This window comes from Haliotis asinina, chromosome 5 (genome assembly GCF_037392515.1).
Source record: "Haliotis asinina isolate JCU_RB_2024 chromosome 5, JCU_Hal_asi_v2, whole genome shotgun sequence".
Classification (NCBI taxonomy): Eukaryota; Metazoa; Mollusca; class Gastropoda; order Lepetellida; family Haliotidae; genus Haliotis; species Haliotis asinina.
In genome coordinates, this window is record NC_090284.1 from 11,023,372 (window position 1) to 11,045,424 (window position 22,053).

Below are 22,053 nucleotides of genomic sequence, written 5' to 3' on the forward strand. Positions count from 1 at the left end.
TCAAAGTTATTGTGAAATAAACAGTTGGACACTGGGTCTGGTGGATTGTAGATGTCCCTCTAACCACCAGTGAATCTGCAGAATATTTGTCAGAGGGTCAGACAATATTTGTGAACACTGATATTGTGTCAATGTCAGAATGTTTTCAATCAATTTTGCCAATATTGATGCAAATAGGTTTTTCTCCATTGACCTGCATATTTGTTCACATGTTAATATTCACTACAGGTGTTGAATTTTCATTCGTTATTCCATATATATATATATATATCACTAGCTTTTGATAAATGTTCACTGACCAACAGTGATTTTTGTTTAAGTATTGATGGGTAGGTTTTGGTGAGACATAGTGCCTCGGCATCAAACTACATGATCTAGATTAACTGTTCTCAAACACTCATTTTGTGGAAACTGCAGTAGCTAAGTGTGTTAGATCATTAGTTTTTGTGACTTGGCCCAGATAGGACTTAACCTCCCAAAAGTACAAGAATCTGCACTTCACTGAAACAGTGTAATCCCAAATATTACTGATGTTATCTGGTAATAGTGGTATTCTCTGTCAGACTTAATTATCCTAGATGTATGATTTTAGAAGGTAGCTTCTCAAACACATCTTTCCTGAAATGACTTCAAGCATTTTGATTATTGAACATAACAGTAAGTTATTCACTGATGACAATGATAACCATGGACTATTTTATTTAACATGATTTTCTATTTCCCTTGAAACATTCAGCGTGTTTAATTCATTCAACATCCAGATAACATTGTGTTATTCTATTACTTTCTTGCAATGAATGTAAATGGTAGCTGTCAAAGAAAGCTGTCTTGTCATAACTCCTGATTCTGTTATATACTGACTTGTCATTAGAGACTTTTGACAGAATTGGATGAGATGTCCTGGAGGAGTAGACAGGTTAGTGCTATATCTGAAGTATCACAGGTGTACAGAACAATGTTTAGTTAACTGGTTAATTTTAAATTCAGTTAGTTATTATTTAATATCTTAATATCTTTTATTGTCACTTTTACAAATTCGGAAAACATACAAATTTAGATTCTTGTCTCCTGAGTGGGTATGATTAAGTATCTTTTCAAGAAATCTAAACACAACATCAGTTCCTCATCTTGCTTTTTGTGACAGTCCTTGGCACGGTCCTATCATATTCATTCAAACTTGTATCAATAAATGTTCCAAAGAAACTTAAAAAGAATTTGAGATGAAGCCTGAACACACTGACATCAGGGCATGTGGAGAGCGTGATGCCACTTAGGATGGGGATTATTTCCCAATTTACATAGTTCTGGAGCAGAATAGATAGATTGATCCTGAATGAACAATATTTGTAAGAGCTAAAAAGACTGAGATTAGTCAGTGCCGGTCATCATAGCCTTATGCAGGGATCATTCCTTGTCTTTTCGGTCACATGTTTGTGTGGTTCAAGGTTACCATGCCCTGAATGGTCTTGTCCTATACTGGACAAAATAAGTTAGGGATATTGTGGTATGTTTGCGATTGATATCTTATGAGTGTGTCGGTAAATTAATACATCACTATTAATGATTTCAAAATTTACGTATATTCCTAACTATTTTTGGCAAGTATAATTGAATGGGGATAGGTTGATTAGAAAACACTGTAGGTGCAGCAATGAGAGGAATACTGAATAAATTCAAAACCCACCAGGGAAATTGTAGGACATGTCTAAATTCTCTAATGTTATGGAATAGACATAGTGCACAACACCCCCAGTGTGACAGAGTAACTGTCAAACAATTATAGAACTATGCAACTATATTTGTGCATAAATCATCAAAATTTAAAGTTGCAGAAAAACAGCAGAAATTTATAATTAAGGGATTTGTCCATTATCCTTTTTTTAGTATTTGCTCTAATGAGGGTAAAGTTCATTTTAGGAGCAGAACTTTGAACTGATTCACTTCATTCAAGTCTTCATGCTTTTTAAAATGAAAAGTGTGTATATAATGGTTTGATTATTAAGATGAATGTGTATGTCTATCAGGTTAGCATGGTAACATTAGGACTAGTGCTAAATCCTTTACTGTTCAAACTAGTTTTGAAATCACAGGTTTCAGAACCGTAACCTATATTGATAGGCTCTTAGTATGTAGAGAATAGTCTGCATTTACATTTGGTGTCAATGTCAAACTCATAAGTTCACAATGTGTCACAATATGGACACCAGTACCACGATATATTGCAGTGCAATATACTCCCAAGTACACATCCCTAATATTTTTCCAGTTGTATGGATGTCAAGGTTAAGGATGTTTCTGTCTTCTTGTTTCTCTTTAGGCGATGGGGTAGCCTAGTGGTTAAAGTGTTTACTCATCAAACTGAAAACACGGGTTCAGTCTGAAACTAAACTCACTGACCCTTATTCATCTTTACTTGTAACTGTTCTTTGGTAGGTGTGTGCTGCTGAATGAGCAGTCTCACAGCATTCCTGCATTAACATAGACATTTATACAAAACTATGTTGTCAGTGACTCTGGAGATGTCTTAATGTACCTTAGTATATTTTCCATAATTACAGTGTTACTGATGTTCTCAAACATATTTCATATCTCTCTGACATGTCAAAGTGGATTTGATTATTGAAGTAAATATTGATATTTGAGTGGCATAAATACATTTCAGTAATTTTCACTCTACTACTAGTCCCTTTGAATTGTTGAAGTTCCAAGGTGGTGTGATCATAAAATAGCATTCACATTTTGTCAAATATGTGGATCATTTTCAGTGGTTCTGAAACAAGTAAACCATTGTAAAACATTATTTTGGTAATGCCAAGATTTTTGTGACTTGCCTAAAATGCAACCTATTACTGACCACAAGTAATATGAGTGAGGGACAAAATGTGTCACATGGTGTCTTGACACTGTCATTAAAGTTTTATCAGACATTTTCAGCTTTCAACAAACCCTCCTTCATAATTACATCATATGAATTCAGTGACAGAGTCAACAATAATCTTCGAACGAGTACCTTTTGAGAGACATATTAACGACAATCATGTATTCTGACAGTTTGTTAGTTGCATTACTTATATGTATTGAAATATATATAATCACAATGGGCCGTTTGATACTAAAACACATAAAAATTTCTTGAATTATGAAACAGTGTTGTAAGAAAATAGTGTAGGAACAAATGGACAGTGGTCGTGATTCATTATCTTATCTCAGACATAAATGTTGTTGTCTGATTTGCTAAATGCACATCTATTATTTTCAGTGTACCCTACTTACAAGCGAGGTTATTATAATGTACCCCGTTGCCAGTGGCAACTCATTCGCTACTTTGTGATGGTAGTTCGTTATCTGACATTGAATCATGTATGATACACAGAAATTACTGATGTTTCGTGAATGCAATTGATTAAAGGGAGATAACTCTAAATTTGGTTTTCTTATGTCGTCTGCAAAATGTCATGATGGTTACGAAAAGATTTCCCTTGCATTACAGTAAATTTAGACAGAACACAGTCCTTGTGAATTTTAACAAGGGGAATTTCACAGCAATCAATGCTCCCTCGTGACCAATGAACAGCTTGTAGTGTACATATTATAATGTCCTTATTATCCTTGTGAATCAAATATACCCCTTTCAGCTTCCTTGTTATTCCCATTGATGTGTATGTATGAAAAAACTATGTATTAGGACTGTATTAGTGTTATTCATGTCCCTATCAATTCTGAAATTTTGCATGGCTATGTTGAACCTGTAAAACTACAGATTTTACATACATATACAAACATTCTTTAGACCATTGATTCAGCTAACACAGACAACAGTGTAATATCAGGTTGTTGTTGAGCTAACCATTCTAAGTGCCTCTTAATGGTACCACCATGATCAGGCTTATTTTTGGTAGTGTTCATCTGAAGCCAACTTGTCTACCAATGCTTCCATTTGTGGATATTGGATACGTCACTACACAGGTGCCTCACGATAGAATACAGAGGTCACGATATGATATATATCACATTACTGCTTTTCAGACGTTTCGTTCATACCATTTTCAGCCAGGTTAGCTCTATTTTACCTGGTTGGCAAGTTGATAACATAGCTCACCAGTTACCAAATACCTGTCAACAGTTATTCTAAGTAATTTCGTTTGGCGAGAGATGTTACTAGATAAATGACAAGTGACAGGTATCTATCTATCAACCACTCTCACCAAGTCAAGTCAGAGGGTGTTCTGTATAAGAAAATTATAAGCACAAATGTGTTAAGTTTAATGTTTTAATCATCAGCCCAGTTTGTATTAGACAAATATACTTTCTTCAGTTTCCACTTCAATAAATACTCACTGAAGTGCAACAACTTAACAGTCCTCATACTTAATAATTCACCATGTATGCAGATTGCTGGATGTTTTGTGAAGAAACTCTTTGACAAACGTGTAACCAATAAAGTAGAAAAAGCAGAACTTGCTTGTTCTGTCTAGAAGGTCTGATTGGACCAAGACTTCTAACAACTGTTAATGTAAATAAATTATATTTATCAAAACTAGCTGAAGTTGAACTAGTTTTTCCCAATTTTTATTTTAACCTAAATGACACTACTTTATCTCTAACCAGCATGATATTATTATATCATGAGAGCCATTCAAATGGATGGTATAGTAATGCTCGCTGGCTCAATTCATCATCTTACCTTACTGACTTTTGCACAATCACTGGATTGCCTGTTCCACATTGATTATTTACACTGTTCTATAGTGGTGTTCCGATGAGCAAAAATAATTGAAAATGCTTTATCCACTATGCCCCCCTACACCCCTATCAAAAAGCAAAGTCGGTGAGAGTTAACTTTGTATCGGTGATTGTTGCGGCATTATTTTTCTGGTTTATGTTTCGCACTCTCTTTTTACAGACGACAGTCAGCATGGTGGGACAGACAGCAATGGTGGGGTGGTCAATGGTGACGTGCAGGAAATGGGGGCCACGAACCAAGAAGAAGAGATGGAAGAAGGTAGGCATTCTTCAATATTTCTTGTGTATGCTATCCTGTCTTGACAAGTTACTTTTGTCATGCATTACTGTGGATATTCCATTTTTCTATAGAACAGTCTTCAGGCCCTGATTTCTCGAAAGAAGCTCTTCTCGAAAGTTTTTACTCAAATTTCAAGCTGAGTTTGACAAAATGAAACAGCAGAATTTTAACTCATCTGTATTTTTAACGTGAAAAAACCCATACATACTTAATTAATCTATCCTCCAAACTGAAATTGTCTACTGTGTTTGAGTTCAATATTGATTTCAGTTCATTCTGAGAAATGAATTGTCCTGTGTTTACTCAAATTTGAGTCAAAACTAAGACTTAAATTTGTCTTGAGAAATCGGGGCCAGTTTGGTAGTTAGTCGCTTATTGATTTTTTTACAGTATGCAACATCAGTTGAAAAAGGAAGTATGACTGAAATTGTAAATCATCCTTTTGAGTAGGCTTAAAACTGACATTTTTGCGACCATGTTCATCTCCTTTTCTTTACCAATATGTAGCTTTCGCATTATAAACTAAACAACAACTTTCCTCAAAAGTTGTACACATAAATTGTGAAGGGAATTTATATTCAAGTAAAATTTAATTGCAAGAATATATAACAGGACCCAATCTTCCCTAAAGAAACTGATGAATTTGTCAGTGTTTTACTGTTTTTCTGTATGTAAATCAATACATTTTAGGGGTTAAAATATTTAAAAATATGGTAAACAATACTACTTGAAGGGCCCTGTTCTCACTTTTTGCCTAACACTAAGGCACACATTAACCTAAAACTGTCTGCAGACACTAATTTACCCCATGTGCACCATGCTACTTCTAATCTAGCCTCATTTATCATACATTTATTCTGACTGTTTTTAGCTGATATTTTCAGAAATACATTATTTTCTGTGTAAAACCAACATATCCTTGGCTTTGTATTACTGGATCAGTAACATTCATTAATGTATAAGGAGGATTAATAACGACATTGCATTGACTGATTGTTTACTTCTCTGATATCTGCGACAGGTTTAGTTCAGTGATCTCCAGCATGATTTAAGAGCTTTTTGTATGATGATACATATCTCCTGTTTGACGTCACATCAGCTTCCTATCATGCGGTCACCATCAGTACTTGGACTCAGTCTTGCTAAATTTTCTGTCCATTATGAAATGTCCGTGTGTACAGTAATACAGATCTGAACCCTTCCCTTTGTGACAAAAACAAGACTTTAAAGGACATGAGTAGATCTATAATAAGACCATGGCTAAGAAGTCTATTGTGATAGGAATCATTTGACTAGGCTGATTTAAGAAATAGAAGAGCCATGCAAAAATCAATACCAGCTTTTATCAGTGTATCTGTTTGAGATGGCAACTGTTGTCACAGCAATGTCTTTATATGACAGAGTTCCTCTCCCGAGCCACAAGTAGCATGCATTAAGTTTTGTCACATACATATATCTTTTTGACTAGAAACGTGTTAATGAGGTAATAATGCCTTGTGTTATTGGAAGAATGCTAGAAATTGTAGAATATACTGTCACCATGGTGATAGTAATTGCTCATGTACCAATTGGATGGATTTTGTAGATGCTGTTAGCATTAACTACTTTATTAATTGATGGCTCTCAGGTATTAAATCTTAAACTGTGTTATATATTTGTTGATGCTGTGTTTTCAATAATATTAGAGGGGAAAGTTTGGAATTCTCATGCTAAGCGATAATTATGCACATGTCCTTTTGTTGAGGTCTTATTACTTTTCAGTAGCAGAAGTAAGTTTCATGATTTAACATTTCATATGGTGTATGTTTATTGATTCAGTAAAGCTGAAGTATTTAAGATATTTGAGGAACAAAGATGGGTGATTTTGGTTTAAAGCAGATTGATAGAATGCCTGAAAGTACAATGGGTAATGATCGTTGTTGCATGGTGTGTATACCTTTTCAGGTCTGATTATCATTATCTTTGATACCTTATCTTCAGATGAATTGCTAGGACAATTAGTACACAGAAAATGTCACAAATTGATCCTTGATCATGTGATGGAAACTTGACAAATACTGTAGAATATAATGGATTCCTGGACCCAAATATATGGATTTAGCGTGCACCTTGCCGTTTGCTTGCATGATAAGGCACATGTTGCTGAATGGCAGATTAAAGCCTGTGGTGAGCGTATTGATTATTCTGCCAACATGAATATGACAGCATATAGGGACTGGTATGCTGTCTTTTACTGATAAGCATGTCTCATATAATAGTGACAATGTGGTCCCAATGACATTTCCGGCCACCTGACATTTTGTCATATGTTGTCCATTGCTAATGTGTGTTAATGTTTTCCTTGAGTGTATGTCAATCGTGAGTACTGGTAACACACACTAACATGCCCTCAAGTCGTTTCAATCATACCATTATCTGCAATTGAATGTGCAGACAAAGGATATATGATGGCGTGAAGAATATATTTGATCAACATTTTTTGATAAATATGCGATGACATGCATTGATGCAGTTAGACTGTCATAGTTATAAAGTCTCAGTGCAGAACATTTTGATAGGTAACCAGTACACTAGTTTGATGGGCATTTGGAGTTGAAGAAACGTCTTAATATTTGTAATTCTTCAAAGGCATTTACAAGTTGGTGTAGTAATACAAATTATGATTTGGTATAATATTTATCATTTCTGATTTAATCCAACAACACTACTGTATATCCAAATAAGATGTATTCTTTCTATGAATCATGTTAGTTGTAACCATTCTCTACTAATTCTATTATGTTGTCATAGTATTCGGGTTAGCCACTGGTCATAGCATTGTGACGTCATATAAGCGATGTGAGGTCATATGCATAGTTAACAGTTAACCCCCTGGATGCCAAGGGTTTTTTTTTCAGGCACACATTTTCATAAGGTTTGAAAAGTGAGCGTTATGTGAGTCCTGGATCTTGGTACGACGATAAAATTACACAGAAATGTAGAATATTTAATTTCCTATCCGTTGTTATAAATATAACTGTGACTACCTCAGGGCTTTGAGAAATAGACACTGCTAAATGTTATCAAAATTTTTTGTGTGTGTTAAAAAACAGTACATTTCTCTGTTGTTTATTGTGCACCAATAGAAGAATTTTTCTGCTACGATTTTTGTAATTTGTCATTTTATGGAAAGTGTGAGCAAAGAATGTACAGCTTGATATCTGAACGACATAAGTGTATATGAAATGGATGTGTGTGCTAATGTATAACGTCATACTCACAAAATCAGAGATGATTTGCAATAAATGCCAAATCAATTTTCTTCTATAACGTCAAACGTCGACAGAGAGGTCATGCACGTATAAAGATAAGGGGGCATAACTCTGCTATGCTTAACATTAGGTCAATGTAACTCAGATCACATGGAGAGAATTTGCTGTGGATACGGACAGTATATTTTCGTTACATTTTGTTCACAGTGAACCAAACTATCCCAATGCAAAGTTCCCCAGTGTGAGAGGATACCTTTTGGTAGTTTCACAATTTGTATGAAAAGATGCTAATGTACAACATCAGAAAGCAGGTAATAGCGATTTGGATGGACCTATCCAATGCATAATTTAGTTCTTAGATTCCCATATTCTCCTGTTTGTGTAGATGTATTTTGATTAATTTTGCCTCATTATTAACGGAGTAACAGCCACATTTTCAAATGTAATGAAATAACTGAAAATAATGCGACATTTTAGTTGACATCATGGCATGTTTTGTGCATTTTGTGATGTCGGAAAAAGACGACTGGTTTGCTGATTGGTATATATCTAACCTAATTTCCACTCAATGTTTCAAAGATCTCGGCTTCTGTGTCAGAATTCAACATGAAACATAAAATGAATAGATTTACCACTGAAATAGTGTCCTGAATATATCAACAGTTGCACGATTTTACTACATATCTTATTGTGAGCAACATGCACACCTGTCTGGCATCAATTTAGTGTATATGAAAATTCACAACACCTGCATATTCGTTGAATATTCATTTAGGATATAACCTTTTCTTCTTATGATTATGTAATTATTTCACTTCATAGTTATGCAATGAAAGGAACAAAGTAATCGCTTTTTCAGTATATAACTATTAGAACATGGACGTAAGGTTTGTCCAAACTCAGACATGACCTGGTTTATTTATTTGTACACAATTTTGTATCAATATTGTCTGAGTTCGATATTCAGCCATCAATATGTTTTAATCGAATTTTAATTGACTGTATTAACTGAAACAATGATAGTGAATCATAAAACCTTTTTGACAAACTCGCACCTGGTCATAATTTCATAATTGTTCACAATTCACAATTTTCATAATTGTTCTGTCTATAAAAACGACACAAATTAATGCAATAAAAATGACAATTCCTTTAAATATGTGTGCCTATACATTTGATCAAATGTACAAATCATTTTCATTAATATTATCAGTTTTACTTATAAGGTTGAATTAAATCGCTGTTTATTAACCTGTCCAGATGAAACTGCAATATTTGTCCCAACGTACTGAATATTGTACATCACAGAAACTTAAGCACATGTTGCAGTAATGGCTACGTGTGATCTTCTAACACTTGTGTAGAGGCTTAAAATGTGGTATAGTACACTTACTGAGTCAATTTCCCATGTAAAAATTATTCAAACAATCAAAAATTTTCAAAGAATAAAAACGCACACCCTATATCCACATATGAAATGATGTTGAACATTGATATACATGTATGTAGATACTGAAATCAGTTTCATGAAAAAATATCTGAACGATCCGCAAAATATACATCACAATACTGAAAGTGCAATTGGTATGACATGGCCATTGTGTTCAACTCTTGTTCAACCGACCTGCACCTCAAAGAAATTGCCTAATATGTGCATCAATGTTGATGTTTGACACTACCTATGACAGATTTCTTTCAAAATGGCGGCTTCGCTGACAAGGGTACACAGGATTTTGCAAGGCAGGATTTTGCAAGGATTCTTTCGTTGATTCAGGGATCTTTTGTACATAAATGTGAGATGTATGTAATCAGAATTATTCTGATTGTCTGTGTATTGTTATATGTTTTTATCATTTACATTGTAAATGACGGAACACGCCAAAAATGCTGATAAGCACTGTTGTCGTTCTGGGTGATTTTGCATCAGTCATGGCGTCACACTGCGCAAAAAGTTTGAAAGTTTCTTACAAATTATCAAATGATTGCATTGTATGTAGTTTTAATTTGATATTTCTTGCTACGATACTCTTCCCCAGAATACTCTAAGCGTATTGAGGTATTGTAAGCAGTGATTACACGTCTAGATGTTGGAAAATTTCCAAAAATGCTACACATTGTAAAATTGGAATTTTTCTTTGTTTGCATTTCATACAAGCGCAGTCTTTCGAGCACAGTGTTCGTTTTCATACCCAGGATCTTTCGTTTCGTTTTATCAAGACAGTTGGTATTTGTGACAAAGACACCTTGTTATTTGATTCTGAGATGTGTGGGGAATTCAGTGATGCATTTGTCGCAGCTGACTGTGAAATATGAGTCATTCTCAAAAGTTGCAGCTATTTGTTGTGCAAAAGACAACATAATTCAAATACAAAATAATCAATCACTATTTACTCAAAGGCAAACTACACTGTTAAAGGTCACATGCAACCAAAAAATCAAACATAAATAAAACACATTTATCACTTATTCATGACATATAATATACATTGCTGCTTTTAAAAAAACAAATGAACAAAATTATAAGCGTACAATCGCGATTCAAAAGTGCAATATTTTGTACTTGGGCTTACTTCCCCACGAAACAAAGCCCTTGGGAGACTGAACCTAGTCATAGCGGGGGGATCTGCCCGCAAGTGTAACGATGGCTTCCGACTGGCTGTTTCATTTGCTGATATGCTGAGGGTTCATTGTGTGTAGAGAAAGACAATCTGTTTGATGGGCATTTTAGAAGTATGGAGAGTCACAAGAAAGTAAGATTCTTTATGGATAACAACTTCTTTTTGTGTACTTGATGCGTCGTTTCAGTATGGATTCATATACTGTTGTCTAACAAAAAATCATATGCACTAAAAGAAGTTGTTATCCATGAAGAATGTATATAGAGATGTTAGGTTTTGAATATACATGTTCTCTGAATTTGCGCTCGATCCAAACAAAAATCATCTCAGTAGAGATGGTAAACTACTGCATGGCTGGAATCTGTCATTCATCCAAATACAAAGCAGGACTTGAAACTGACAAGAGTTTCCACCAGTTTCCGTCAGATCCACTCTTCCGAAAAAAATGGATGTAGTTTGTTTGCAACCCACAGACATAAAAACATGTCATGTGTATCACACCTGCCTAATTACATAATGTGGCAGAGACGGGACTCGGCTGCATGAGTCATAAATCAATTTATTTTCTTTATGTCCTATAGCCTGATAGGTGTTATATGTTCAAATTGCACGTGGTCAATGATTGAAGCTGTGTACTGCATGTTGCCTTTAGCAGATAGGTAGGCAGACATATAGGTGTGAATAAACCTGACACTGAGCTTTCTCTGAGACAGAGACTGATTACCACAATCAACAAGTCTTTTTACGTAACGAGTTGATTATTTACTGGGCATGCATACTTTTTCAAGCTCCGTGAACCTATTCACTGCACATGTGTTATGCGCATAGCGCAACACAGCTGTTGAAACCAGTTTTCCCCCCTGCGCTGGGGGAAATTGAGTGAAACGTTTTTTTTCAACTTTATAGTTTGAAGTGCATACCGAAAGGTACCAGAATCTGCAAAGTTGTGTTTTACGTTGCATGTGACCTTTAAGGTTCACATATCAATAATGTTTGAGGCTTAATTATGTTCAGTATTGTCATGGAGACTAATTAAACTAATGAGGTCAAAGCCACAATGTCTTTCCTGTAACAACAGTAATACTTATATTTTTCTTAAAAATACATTGATACCTAAAGATAGTGCATTGTAAATTCTACCCTACCTGTTATTTTGTTACACACTTAAAAATTCAGTTCTAAGATTGCATGTTTATGAAATAAACGTGATCTGCACTGTCAGATGAAAAAGTGTGTTCTTGATATTCCATCAACTGTCTGTCATAAAAAAATATTGCACTGAAGGTGATTTGAAGAGAATATTTTGATATTTCTGATTGATTTCTGACAATGTCTTACTCTGTAGATCATAAAACATTTACTTTCAAGTACTGTTATATGAAAGACAATATCGTTATGCCAAAGACACACTATGTTATTGGAAAGAAAATGTGTGAAATAAATTTGAAAAACTATTTAATTGTAACAAATATCTTTGATCTATCTCTAATGAAAGAAATAGGTCTTTGCATGTTACCCTCAGAAGTATAGTAAGTGTTACATGTTATATCCATATCTCCAAATAAGGTGACTAACAATTCGATTGTATATTGAGTTAGGACAAGAATACATCAGTGGCACTGATGATAAGCAAGGTTCAAATCAATCAGTTTCTAAAAGTATTGTTCTTACCATACTTGTAGACCAAAATGTATAGTCTATATGTTAGAACTTTGCCTATTTGTTAGCCTACAGGCATGTCAGTGATACTGGAAAGACATTTCAAAACAAGTAAATGGAAGACAAAGAAGAATTTAAAAACTATAGACTTCGTGCTTTAAATAAACAACAATTAAAGTAGCAGTTACTATCTTGAAATTTGTTTCTTTTAGGAACTCAGAAAAAAAAATTAATGACAAGTTTGACAGTATTTGTCATGAATTTTTGAAACTGTCAAACAGGTTTACAAGTAACAAATGTATCAGTTTGGATCACCATCCTCAAACTGTCAAACAGATTTACAACTAACAAAAGTATCAATGTTTTGATCATCTGCTTCAAGCTGTCAAAGTTACAAATAAATCAACAAAATCAATCTCTGTATTTGTCATACTCATTTTGCCAGTTCTGAAAAACATACAGAAATGAATGTTTCACGAATTTTTTGTTTTAGATTATCACCAATTAACTTTATTTAGGAAACTGGATGTTCAGCGCTTTGATTGTTTTTGCAGACCGATTATTACAATGTTGTAATTAGTATGTCTTTCAAATAACAGTCTTTAAAATGGATATAAGCATGCAAAGTTTCAAGAACAGACTTTTGTATTAAGCCTAAGGAAATTTTGTCTCATATCTTAATGCACATCTGAATAAATCAGGAAAGAAAAACAAAAATGAAAGATCATTTATAGTAAACTGTCTTTGCGGTAACAACATAAGTCCTTTAAATAACAGGTATTTTTGAAAGGTGTGAAACATACAAATTGTTATGGAAAATATCAATTGTTACTTCGAATATAAACAGAATGGTCCTAATGTAAGGACATAGCAAATCTAGATGAACAAAGACCTTCTAGATATATTGGGTTTTTTCAAATTTGTATTGAATTGTCTTTGCAGTTACGTAGCTTTTCTCTCCAGTAACAACCTCTTACAAAAATAAGTATAGCTGCATTCAAAAGAGAAAGTGTAAAACATGTTTCAGTTTCTATATATATACACCTTAGATCTTTATCACAATTAAGCTGTTAATGACATTAAAATAAAAGGAATATGTGACTAATCAAGATATTTTTCTTTGAAGTAACACTGATGGTCTTTCCAATAACAAAATAGCTGTTACAGAAAAGACTGTTTGAGAGACAATTTGCAAAAGTAAATTCAGAAACAAAATAATGACTATTCTCTTTCCCATTTCAGACAACATCCTTGTGTTATAATTATGGTTCCGAATGCAAAGAGAAACACATATTTTTGTAAAATTGTTTGTTTCTTTTGTTAATTGATGTTACTAAAAAGACACCCATACAAGATACTTGCAAATGTTTACATTTTCTACTTGATTTTCTTTAAAAGTTCTGTCTTGAACTTAACGCCACATGTTTATCACTCTCAGCCAGAAGTTGTTAATGAGCATGATAGGGAGTTCCACTTTCACAAGATGAGAGATCATTGATTATTTGATGCTTTTATGGAAGTGTTACATGAAAGACATTTTTCCTGTATACAAGAGAAAAAGATTGTTTTTTACTTCAGAATTCACCTTGAAAATCACAAACATCTGCCAGGAATGGGAAAAAGGTCCATTCTTTTCAACTACCCCAGAAACAATATTTTCTTAAATAAAATTTCATGCACAGCAGACACCCGATGTTAGGTTTCTGCACCCGGATACATGACAAAATGCATATCCTTTGTTGCAAAAAGGAATAAAATAAAAAGTATTTGGTCATTTTGTTTGTCATACAAAATTCCCAAGACAGATTAGATATTGCTTATGAAGGGAAAATCAGATTTTTAACATATTGATACAATTTGACAATTATATTGAAGTTTGAATTGTGATACGTGAAAAAGCTGCATCTTTTGAGAATGACTCATATACGCAATGTAATAGGCATCTCAATATCGGCCTTCTCGAAGCTTGATTTTGTAAACACTATCCAATATGGCGGAAAGTCCATGTCGGTGTTCGCATAAGTGTATTTTCGAAAACATCCCAACCGATTCTGGGTTCATCAGCGACGCTTCAGAATTATCAATACTGGTTACATGAAAACTTGATATCAGTGATCATTAATATCCTATTTTTGAAATTCAGTACTCCCAGTAATTATCTGATTTTCACATTTCAAAACATACAGCAAATAATGCTCTGAATCGCGATTTTCTATATTGTGAAAAATGGCGATATTTACTATGAAGCCAATTTTGAAAGGTAATTTTAAGCACTTTAACTTGGTCTGAGATAATAGAGGATGGTAGCAAGAAACAGGGAAGTTTCTGCAGAATTCAAAACTCTATAAAGTATATATGTGAATGATATATTTAGAATTTTATTGGACTTCAAAGTGAGGGGTGAAGAGGAGGGACATATATATCCCTGTGGCATCCAGGAGGTTAAGCCTTACTGTTCAGTTCAGCTCAGCCTGATGAGGGGGCTAGGATAAGCCCTGAAACATTGTGAAAATAAACTCAAGAAGTTGCTATCCATAAAAATTTGTCCTGTATTAATATTTGTAGTCATTAATTTGACATGATTTTGTGAAAAATAAGGCTATCCTTGCAAAGATTCACAAATTTATGTATTTGTACTTTTTCTGCTCACTTGATCTTCAGAGAATGTGTTACACAGATGTTATAACTTCAGAATCATCTAGGTTCTCAAGAAAGCCAGTTTTTTCCTTGCCCTTAGTGATAGTCATTTGTGGTAGGTAGGTAGGTAGGTAGGTAGGTAGGTAGGTAGGTAGGTAGGTAGGTAGGTAGGTAGGTAGGTAGGTAGGTAGGTAGGTAGGTAGGTAGGTGAACCGTGGACAAATTTCTTTTTAAACAATAACTTGAGTATGGATAGCAGGAATAGGTGTAAATGATTAAGTTCATACTACACAGTGCAAAAATAACATCTTCATGTACTCACTGCTGTCAGCAGTGCTTTCATGATAATGATGTTAATAGTGTATAAGGAATCTTGCACATGTACTTGTGATATGGGATATATATAGGTACACAGGGAACTGAGTGCTCTGACATATTTAACTTCAGGTTGACACATGGTGTAGTTACAAGAGGATCTGCTCCATGTGTTCATTTATCGATCTATAGTATTGTTAAGTCATAACTTAAGTGATTTTGCTACAGCTAGCATTACTGCATTTCTATTTTCCTTTTTTGTGTAGGACTTTTGTGTTATGTCATTGCAGCAAAAATTATTCAGAAGTTGAGCTAGTGTAACACATTTTTATCCCTGTAAATTAATGATGGAAACAAGGGGTTTGTGTGACCCTAAATGATAACAGTTTAAACCTTGGTGGGTCTTTGGATTCAAACGCTTATAGTATTATAGAACCAAACATTAAGGACACTGATACCCTATATAACTGTTATCAGTAATTCAAGTAACAGGACATTATTGCTCAAGTGTTTCATATTATTGCACAAGTTTCTTCAGTGTTGAGGCCTCCTTGTTGGTCTCTCAGTGTTCATTCAAGATTGTGGCATTGCTGAGTCTTTTTCAATGAAGAATAAGAATGGATTTATCCTGCTTCTAGCAATATTAAACTGTATGTTATTGGGAACACTAGGAAAGGGCTTCATTCATTTTATCCATGTGGGGAACTGAACCTGTGTGTTCAGCATGATGAGTGAATACTTTAAGCACCAGGCTGATCACCAGGCCCCTTCGATAAAGGTGGGATAGTTATGGCCCAGTTTCAATACAGAAGAACTTCATGTATGTAAATATCTCTACATGCAATGATTTATGCTTCTCTTCCTGGTGTTCACATGGGTATGAGTGATGAGCAGTGTGACAGAACAAGCTTTCTTTTCACAAGTAAGAAACTCAACAATGCATTGGAAGTATTGAAGCAAAGGATGGACAGTGATGGCAAATATTTCACTTCATTTGAAGACTTCTGAAGTTAATGACCAACAAACAAAACAGCCAGAGAAAGAGCAAGACACTTACAATCTTGAAGCCAAGGGGAGAAAGGCATCAATCTGAACCAACTGTTGGGTTTGGGTTTGGTTGCTTATGGATTGAAATAGGGAATTGTCAGTTATATCTATTACAAGACATTCTGTCATTTTTTGTCATTTGTTGCCTGAAAGTGCCCTTCATTTTTATCAAGTTGAAAGAGCACGGCCTAAACATACCTAGTCAACGTTGCTCTTTGTTTCAGATGAAAGTCGAGCGGAGACTACATTCAGATACACAGTCGAAAACATCAGTAAGCTGAAAGACACTGCCCTCAGTCCTTCATGCATGGTTAGAAACTTACCATGGTAAGTTCGATCTGTTAAAAACACATTTTCTACTGTAGTAGCCCAAAGTTATCATTTAGCAGATATCTGAAATATTAAATTAACTTATGTTTCTTTTAAAGTACAGGTGCATGCACACACTATTGAGTGGCTTTTCTCTATTATTAAAGACCTTGCATAAAAAGTCATGATCAATGAAATCTACAGGCAAATTGACTACAGAATAGTTAATACTCAATCACTAGGATGGCAACATAGAGAACCTTTTTCATTGTGGAAAGGTTGTTACCATGATCAATTAATTGATTGTTAAGGTCTGACAAATAGATATCATCAATAAATATAGGTTATTCATAACGTTATATGTCGGAAAGCCCTTCAGCAGCTGATCAATTATATTGAGTATGTAACTATATCAACACTATGATTTGTTTATGTTCACTAATGAAATAATATGTAATCAGTTCTACTTTAGAAAGTAGGGCTGTTTTCTTCTTTAGGGTTGATACATATTGTTTCTTTCATGGAACTTCTTCTATATTGCCATCTATCACAATGACCACTGATTATCAGTGGTGCCCATAAATCCAGTTGTTCCCCTATAGAGATGCATCTTTACATAATCAGCAATAGTGTTTGCACAATTCTTAATTGTACAAACCCTGTCCTGTTGTTAGGATAATTGTGTCTTGCATAAATCAGTACAGAAATCTATGAGAAGTCTTTGTTGTATATATTTGAATTCATACTTGTAATGTGTTGAAGTCACAGTTCCATTCAACAGTAATTGTATAAGTTAGTTTAGTCAGAATGCTGTAAAAAACGGCATGCTTTATCTGATACACTCATAACATCCAGTGACACAGTTCCATCAGTTCAGCTTCACCAAACACTGTGACTGTCTATAACCCACACATTTGAAAGTACTCATCAGATTACAGTGATATTTTTTAATGACTTGTCCCTTCCCTATCGACTGCCAATAATCTTAATCCTAGAGAAAATTTTTGCATCACTGATATATTTGTTTGTTGTTTACGATACAAGTGGACACAGTGACATATCTCTCTACATGATACAATTCCTACCATGATAAATCATCCTGCGTGGTATTGGGCAATTCTTGTTCATTCACCGGATGCAGAGTTTTTGACCAGGGACGATGCACAAAATCACAGTCATACAAAAGTGCAGTAATTATGCTTTTAAAAGTATGGGATATTAACATACCAACATTCCATATTAGAAATAACCTGGGTTGGTATTCATGGATCTAGCACTTGTATAATGGTAATTGATAACTGCATGTCACATATGCAAATATGTATGTTTTCAATCTAATAAGTAATTAATGATGAGAACAAGAAGAAACATCTAATCATTTGTTTGTGTCCATTTTTAACAGGAAGATCATGGCAATGCCTCGCAATAACACAAATGCAGAGCGCCAGAAAAGCCTTGGTTTCTTTCTACAGTGTAATGGGGACACAGAATCTTCGTAAGTAATCTTCTGTCTGTATTTTTGAAACCATGGAAACCTTGATTCAGGGATACATTGTCATGGATCAACTTTATAGCATTAAGAAGCACCTTGTCATGTCTAGATCACCATCCTTCTGAAAAGTTTGTTTGAGCAATATTTTGCAGTAACGTTATTTTAGTGTAGATCAATGAACTTGATACACTTGAGTGCTTACGAGTGACCTACATAGAAGTTCAAAGTCACAGTGAAGGTGATCTGTAAAGATTAATTGCCATTTTCAGTCATTACTCTTCTGCAGATGTTAAATGAATTGACAATTAGTATGATCATCAGAAAATATTGTTATTGTTTTGTTACATGAATTCCACCAGGAGACACTATGTTTGGTTCATATAATTAGATGTTCCTTGGTAATAATCCTCAGTACATATGGCTGATAACATCAGTGTTATACCAAACATAAATGTATCATGTTCACAGCAGCACAAGAAGTGTTTACCTTAGTAGGATGAATTTGTATTAGGTTTCAAAAGACCTGTATCAAAGGTCAAGGTCACTGGAATCAGTATAGAACAGAATTGTGCTGTTTAATGTGAGGTTTTTGATAAAATCATGCAACTGACAGTGAGAGGGTTCAAATACACATACAGTAAAATACTTCTATAATGAACCACAAGAGACCACTGAAATAGTTTGTTATATCCATAGTTCGCTATTCACGAAAATCCAGTACAACACATTCCTACTCAGTTTCTTCATACATTCATTCATTCATTCATATTACGCTCTTTTCACTAGAAAGTCAGTAATCTTACACATGTCACTCGTCACTACGCACTCGTCATTGTGTATATTGTATTAAAAAAAAGTCTTACGAGTATCAAAACCTCCTGTCCACATTTCCGATATGTGTGGGAGGCATATACACAGGCCTTTCGAGGGGATGCTTGGTGTTTTCTATTAAATTGCCAAAGGCCGAGTTGCTGTGCCGGAAGTATACAAAACTAGGTCGTCAACGATGGGCTTTACATTCTCCGGCAATCTGATTGGTTAATAATGCAAACTACAACTTCACGTTGATGTAAAAACTGTAATGTGTTTTGTACACAATCAGATTGCCGGAGGTCGGAAATCTCGGACACTCCTTTCAATTCATTCCACATACTCCTCAAGTCAACACAAGAGGCAGGTGTTGTATCCCACCATTGACGTCAAATCTAACTTATTGGTCAGGTTTCAAAGTGAGCGCTGCTAATTGACACTGATTGAGTTTGCTCAATTGACTATTCACACCATTAATTAGTGTTAACTGGGACTGTCAAGGATTTCAAAGTGAGCATCGCTAACTGGCAATGACACTGATTGAGTTCGCTCAGTTTGTTATACACACCATTAATTAGTGTTACCTGGGACACACAGGGATTGTAAATCAGTTCGCTATAGCCGGTAAGTTTGTTATAGAGAATTCATTATTCACGACTTTTTTTATATTGTAACATATAGTGGTTTATTCGGGACTTTTAAAACAGTTCGCTATAGTCGTCAGTTCGTTATATCCATGTTATAAAATTATTCTACTGTACATGTCTTGACCTCTCATTTTTCCAACTGTGTGTTTTCTGACAATCTTGCAGGCTTGTTGTGGTGATAGTACATGTGCTTCCAACAATTTTAAGAAATGTATTTATGAGTCTCTAGGAGTTTCAGAACAATATTAATTTGCCTGAATAAATAATCAACATCAGTCTTTTAAACAAGGCACATATTTCACATCTCTGGGAATGTTTTAGTCTGACTTTGGTCATTCATATATTTTTCCAGTGAATTCAATTACAATTCCACTTTGGGTATAACAGCAAGGTTCCAGAAATGTTCATTTTAAGATTCTGTTTTGTGATTTAATGTAGCTTTTTTTTTTTTGAAAATAAAAAACTGTTTTCATAATCAATAAAACAAATCTCATTTGTAATTATTAAACCCTTTGAAACGGAAATATCACGTGAACATGTGGTAATAATTAGTCAGAATATGTCTTTAACAAATGTGTTTTTCTCCTTCTTTTAGTTGTCTCAAGGAAATAAAAAGGCAAAAAACAACAAAAGCAAAAAACACAGCAATACAGTGTATGAGTACTTCGGAGATTTTGTTGGAATCAAACAGGAACAGAGTTATCATTTCTTTTTGAAGTAGTTCTGATGTTCCGATGTTCTGCCTTCTTGTGTACAGAATTCTGTTGGCATGGCATATTTTTTTTGAGCTGAAAATGTAACTTCTGTTATCAGCTTGAAATAAGGCAGCGTGGTATCAGATGAATTGTTATTTGTTGTTGATGAAAAAATTATTGAATTATGATTTTCATCAGCATGAATAATACTTAAACTGTGATGAAGCATTGCCAATTTCATGAATTTATGATTAGTAATTTAGTATTCAGTCAGCATTTTGGTCACAGATTCACCTGTATTTTCTCAAGGTTTTTAGGTGGGAGTAACATTTAGTAATGGAGAACTTTAAAACCAAGTGATAACTCACACACCTTTATGTAATTGATTTATGATGAAAGCACATATTGCAGCTAAGGTAAATGTTTTATATTTCATCAGGAAAGTAAGAGTACATGATAAAGTTCCTTCGAAAAACACAAGTTTACATCTATTCTTCATTAAATTTTATCTAAAAATTACAACATATTTCTATGGCAGGCACATCCTTCTTATATTGATAAACAGCTTTGAAGTGCATCTGTACTTCATGTTTACAACTAAATCTCAGGTTTTAAATTATGTGTTTGTGCAGTAAAATAAAAACAAAGTGATGCCATTTTGGGATGAATTTCCTCAATCATAGCTGATTAATCAGACATTTCATGAAAAAATTAGTAATTGCCCTGGGGCTAATGGGGAATGTAACTTCCTTGTTTGATGAGTCCTGTTGTAATAGGCAAATATCTCCCATTTGGTCAGCCAGCGTCAGTAGACTTTTTAGACTGCATTTTTCAAATGATTAAATTGACACGTTATCTGCAAAGAGCCCTTTTTCAGGCGTAATGCATTGAATTTTAACCAGACTTGAATGATGATTAGGTTGTCACCTAATTTGCTGAGTTTGAGTTAGTTGATGGTACATGTTTAGCGTGGGCTTGATGCCAAGAGTATTAGTTTGGTACAAGATCTGAGCTGTGTTGATGCCTCCATTATTGCATGTAACGCATACTTCTTTCCAGTCGATCTTTTATTAATGTATGGTCTATGTGTTTTGCCATTGTTGCCATTGTTTCTTCCCCTCAGATCCTGGTCATGTCATGCTATGGCTGAGTTGCGGATCCTTTCACAGAGGCCTGATGGGGAGCCTTTTACCAGAAGTAAGTTCTATAGCTCACAGTATTGCTTGCATCTTTGCAGTATGATGTGCGTTATGTCTCAGGTCTTTTTTGACTGAACCTGTTAGCTATCAAAGTTTCATTTTGAAAGTGACTTCACCATTTCACTCTTTCATCACTACCTTACCATATCACTGTATGGAAAGAAATTCCGTCCGTGTGTCTTTGACACTTTGTCTGGAGCAGATCTCCTAAACCATACGTGCTAGCTTCATCAAACTTAGTACATATGTCATGCATGATCCCTAGATGTTCCTTTTGAGGTTGAAACCCAGATATGAATTTTTTGTTGTGGTTTCCATGGAAACATGACTTATATTTTGGCTATGTGCTTG

General features: G+C 34.5%; 1 protein-coding gene across 2 annotated transcripts in view; it reads left to right on the plus strand.

The window, feature by feature from the left end:
- The window catches only part of LOC137285026 (ubiquitin carboxyl-terminal hydrolase 7-like), a 47,895-nt gene that overhangs the window by 2,320 nt on the left and 23,522 nt on the right, over positions 1-22,053 (plus strand). For both annotated transcript variants that reach the window (XM_067817201.1, XM_067817199.1), the window contains exons 2-5: positions 4,904-5,002; positions 16,775-16,877; positions 18,262-18,354; positions 21,627-21,700. In XM_067817201.1, the coding sequence (XP_067673302.1) occupies positions 4,904-5,002; positions 16,775-16,877; positions 18,262-18,354; positions 21,627-21,700 (369 nt within the window). The remainder of the gene's footprint in view (positions 1-4,903; positions 5,003-16,774; positions 16,878-18,261; positions 18,355-21,626; positions 21,701-22,053) is intronic.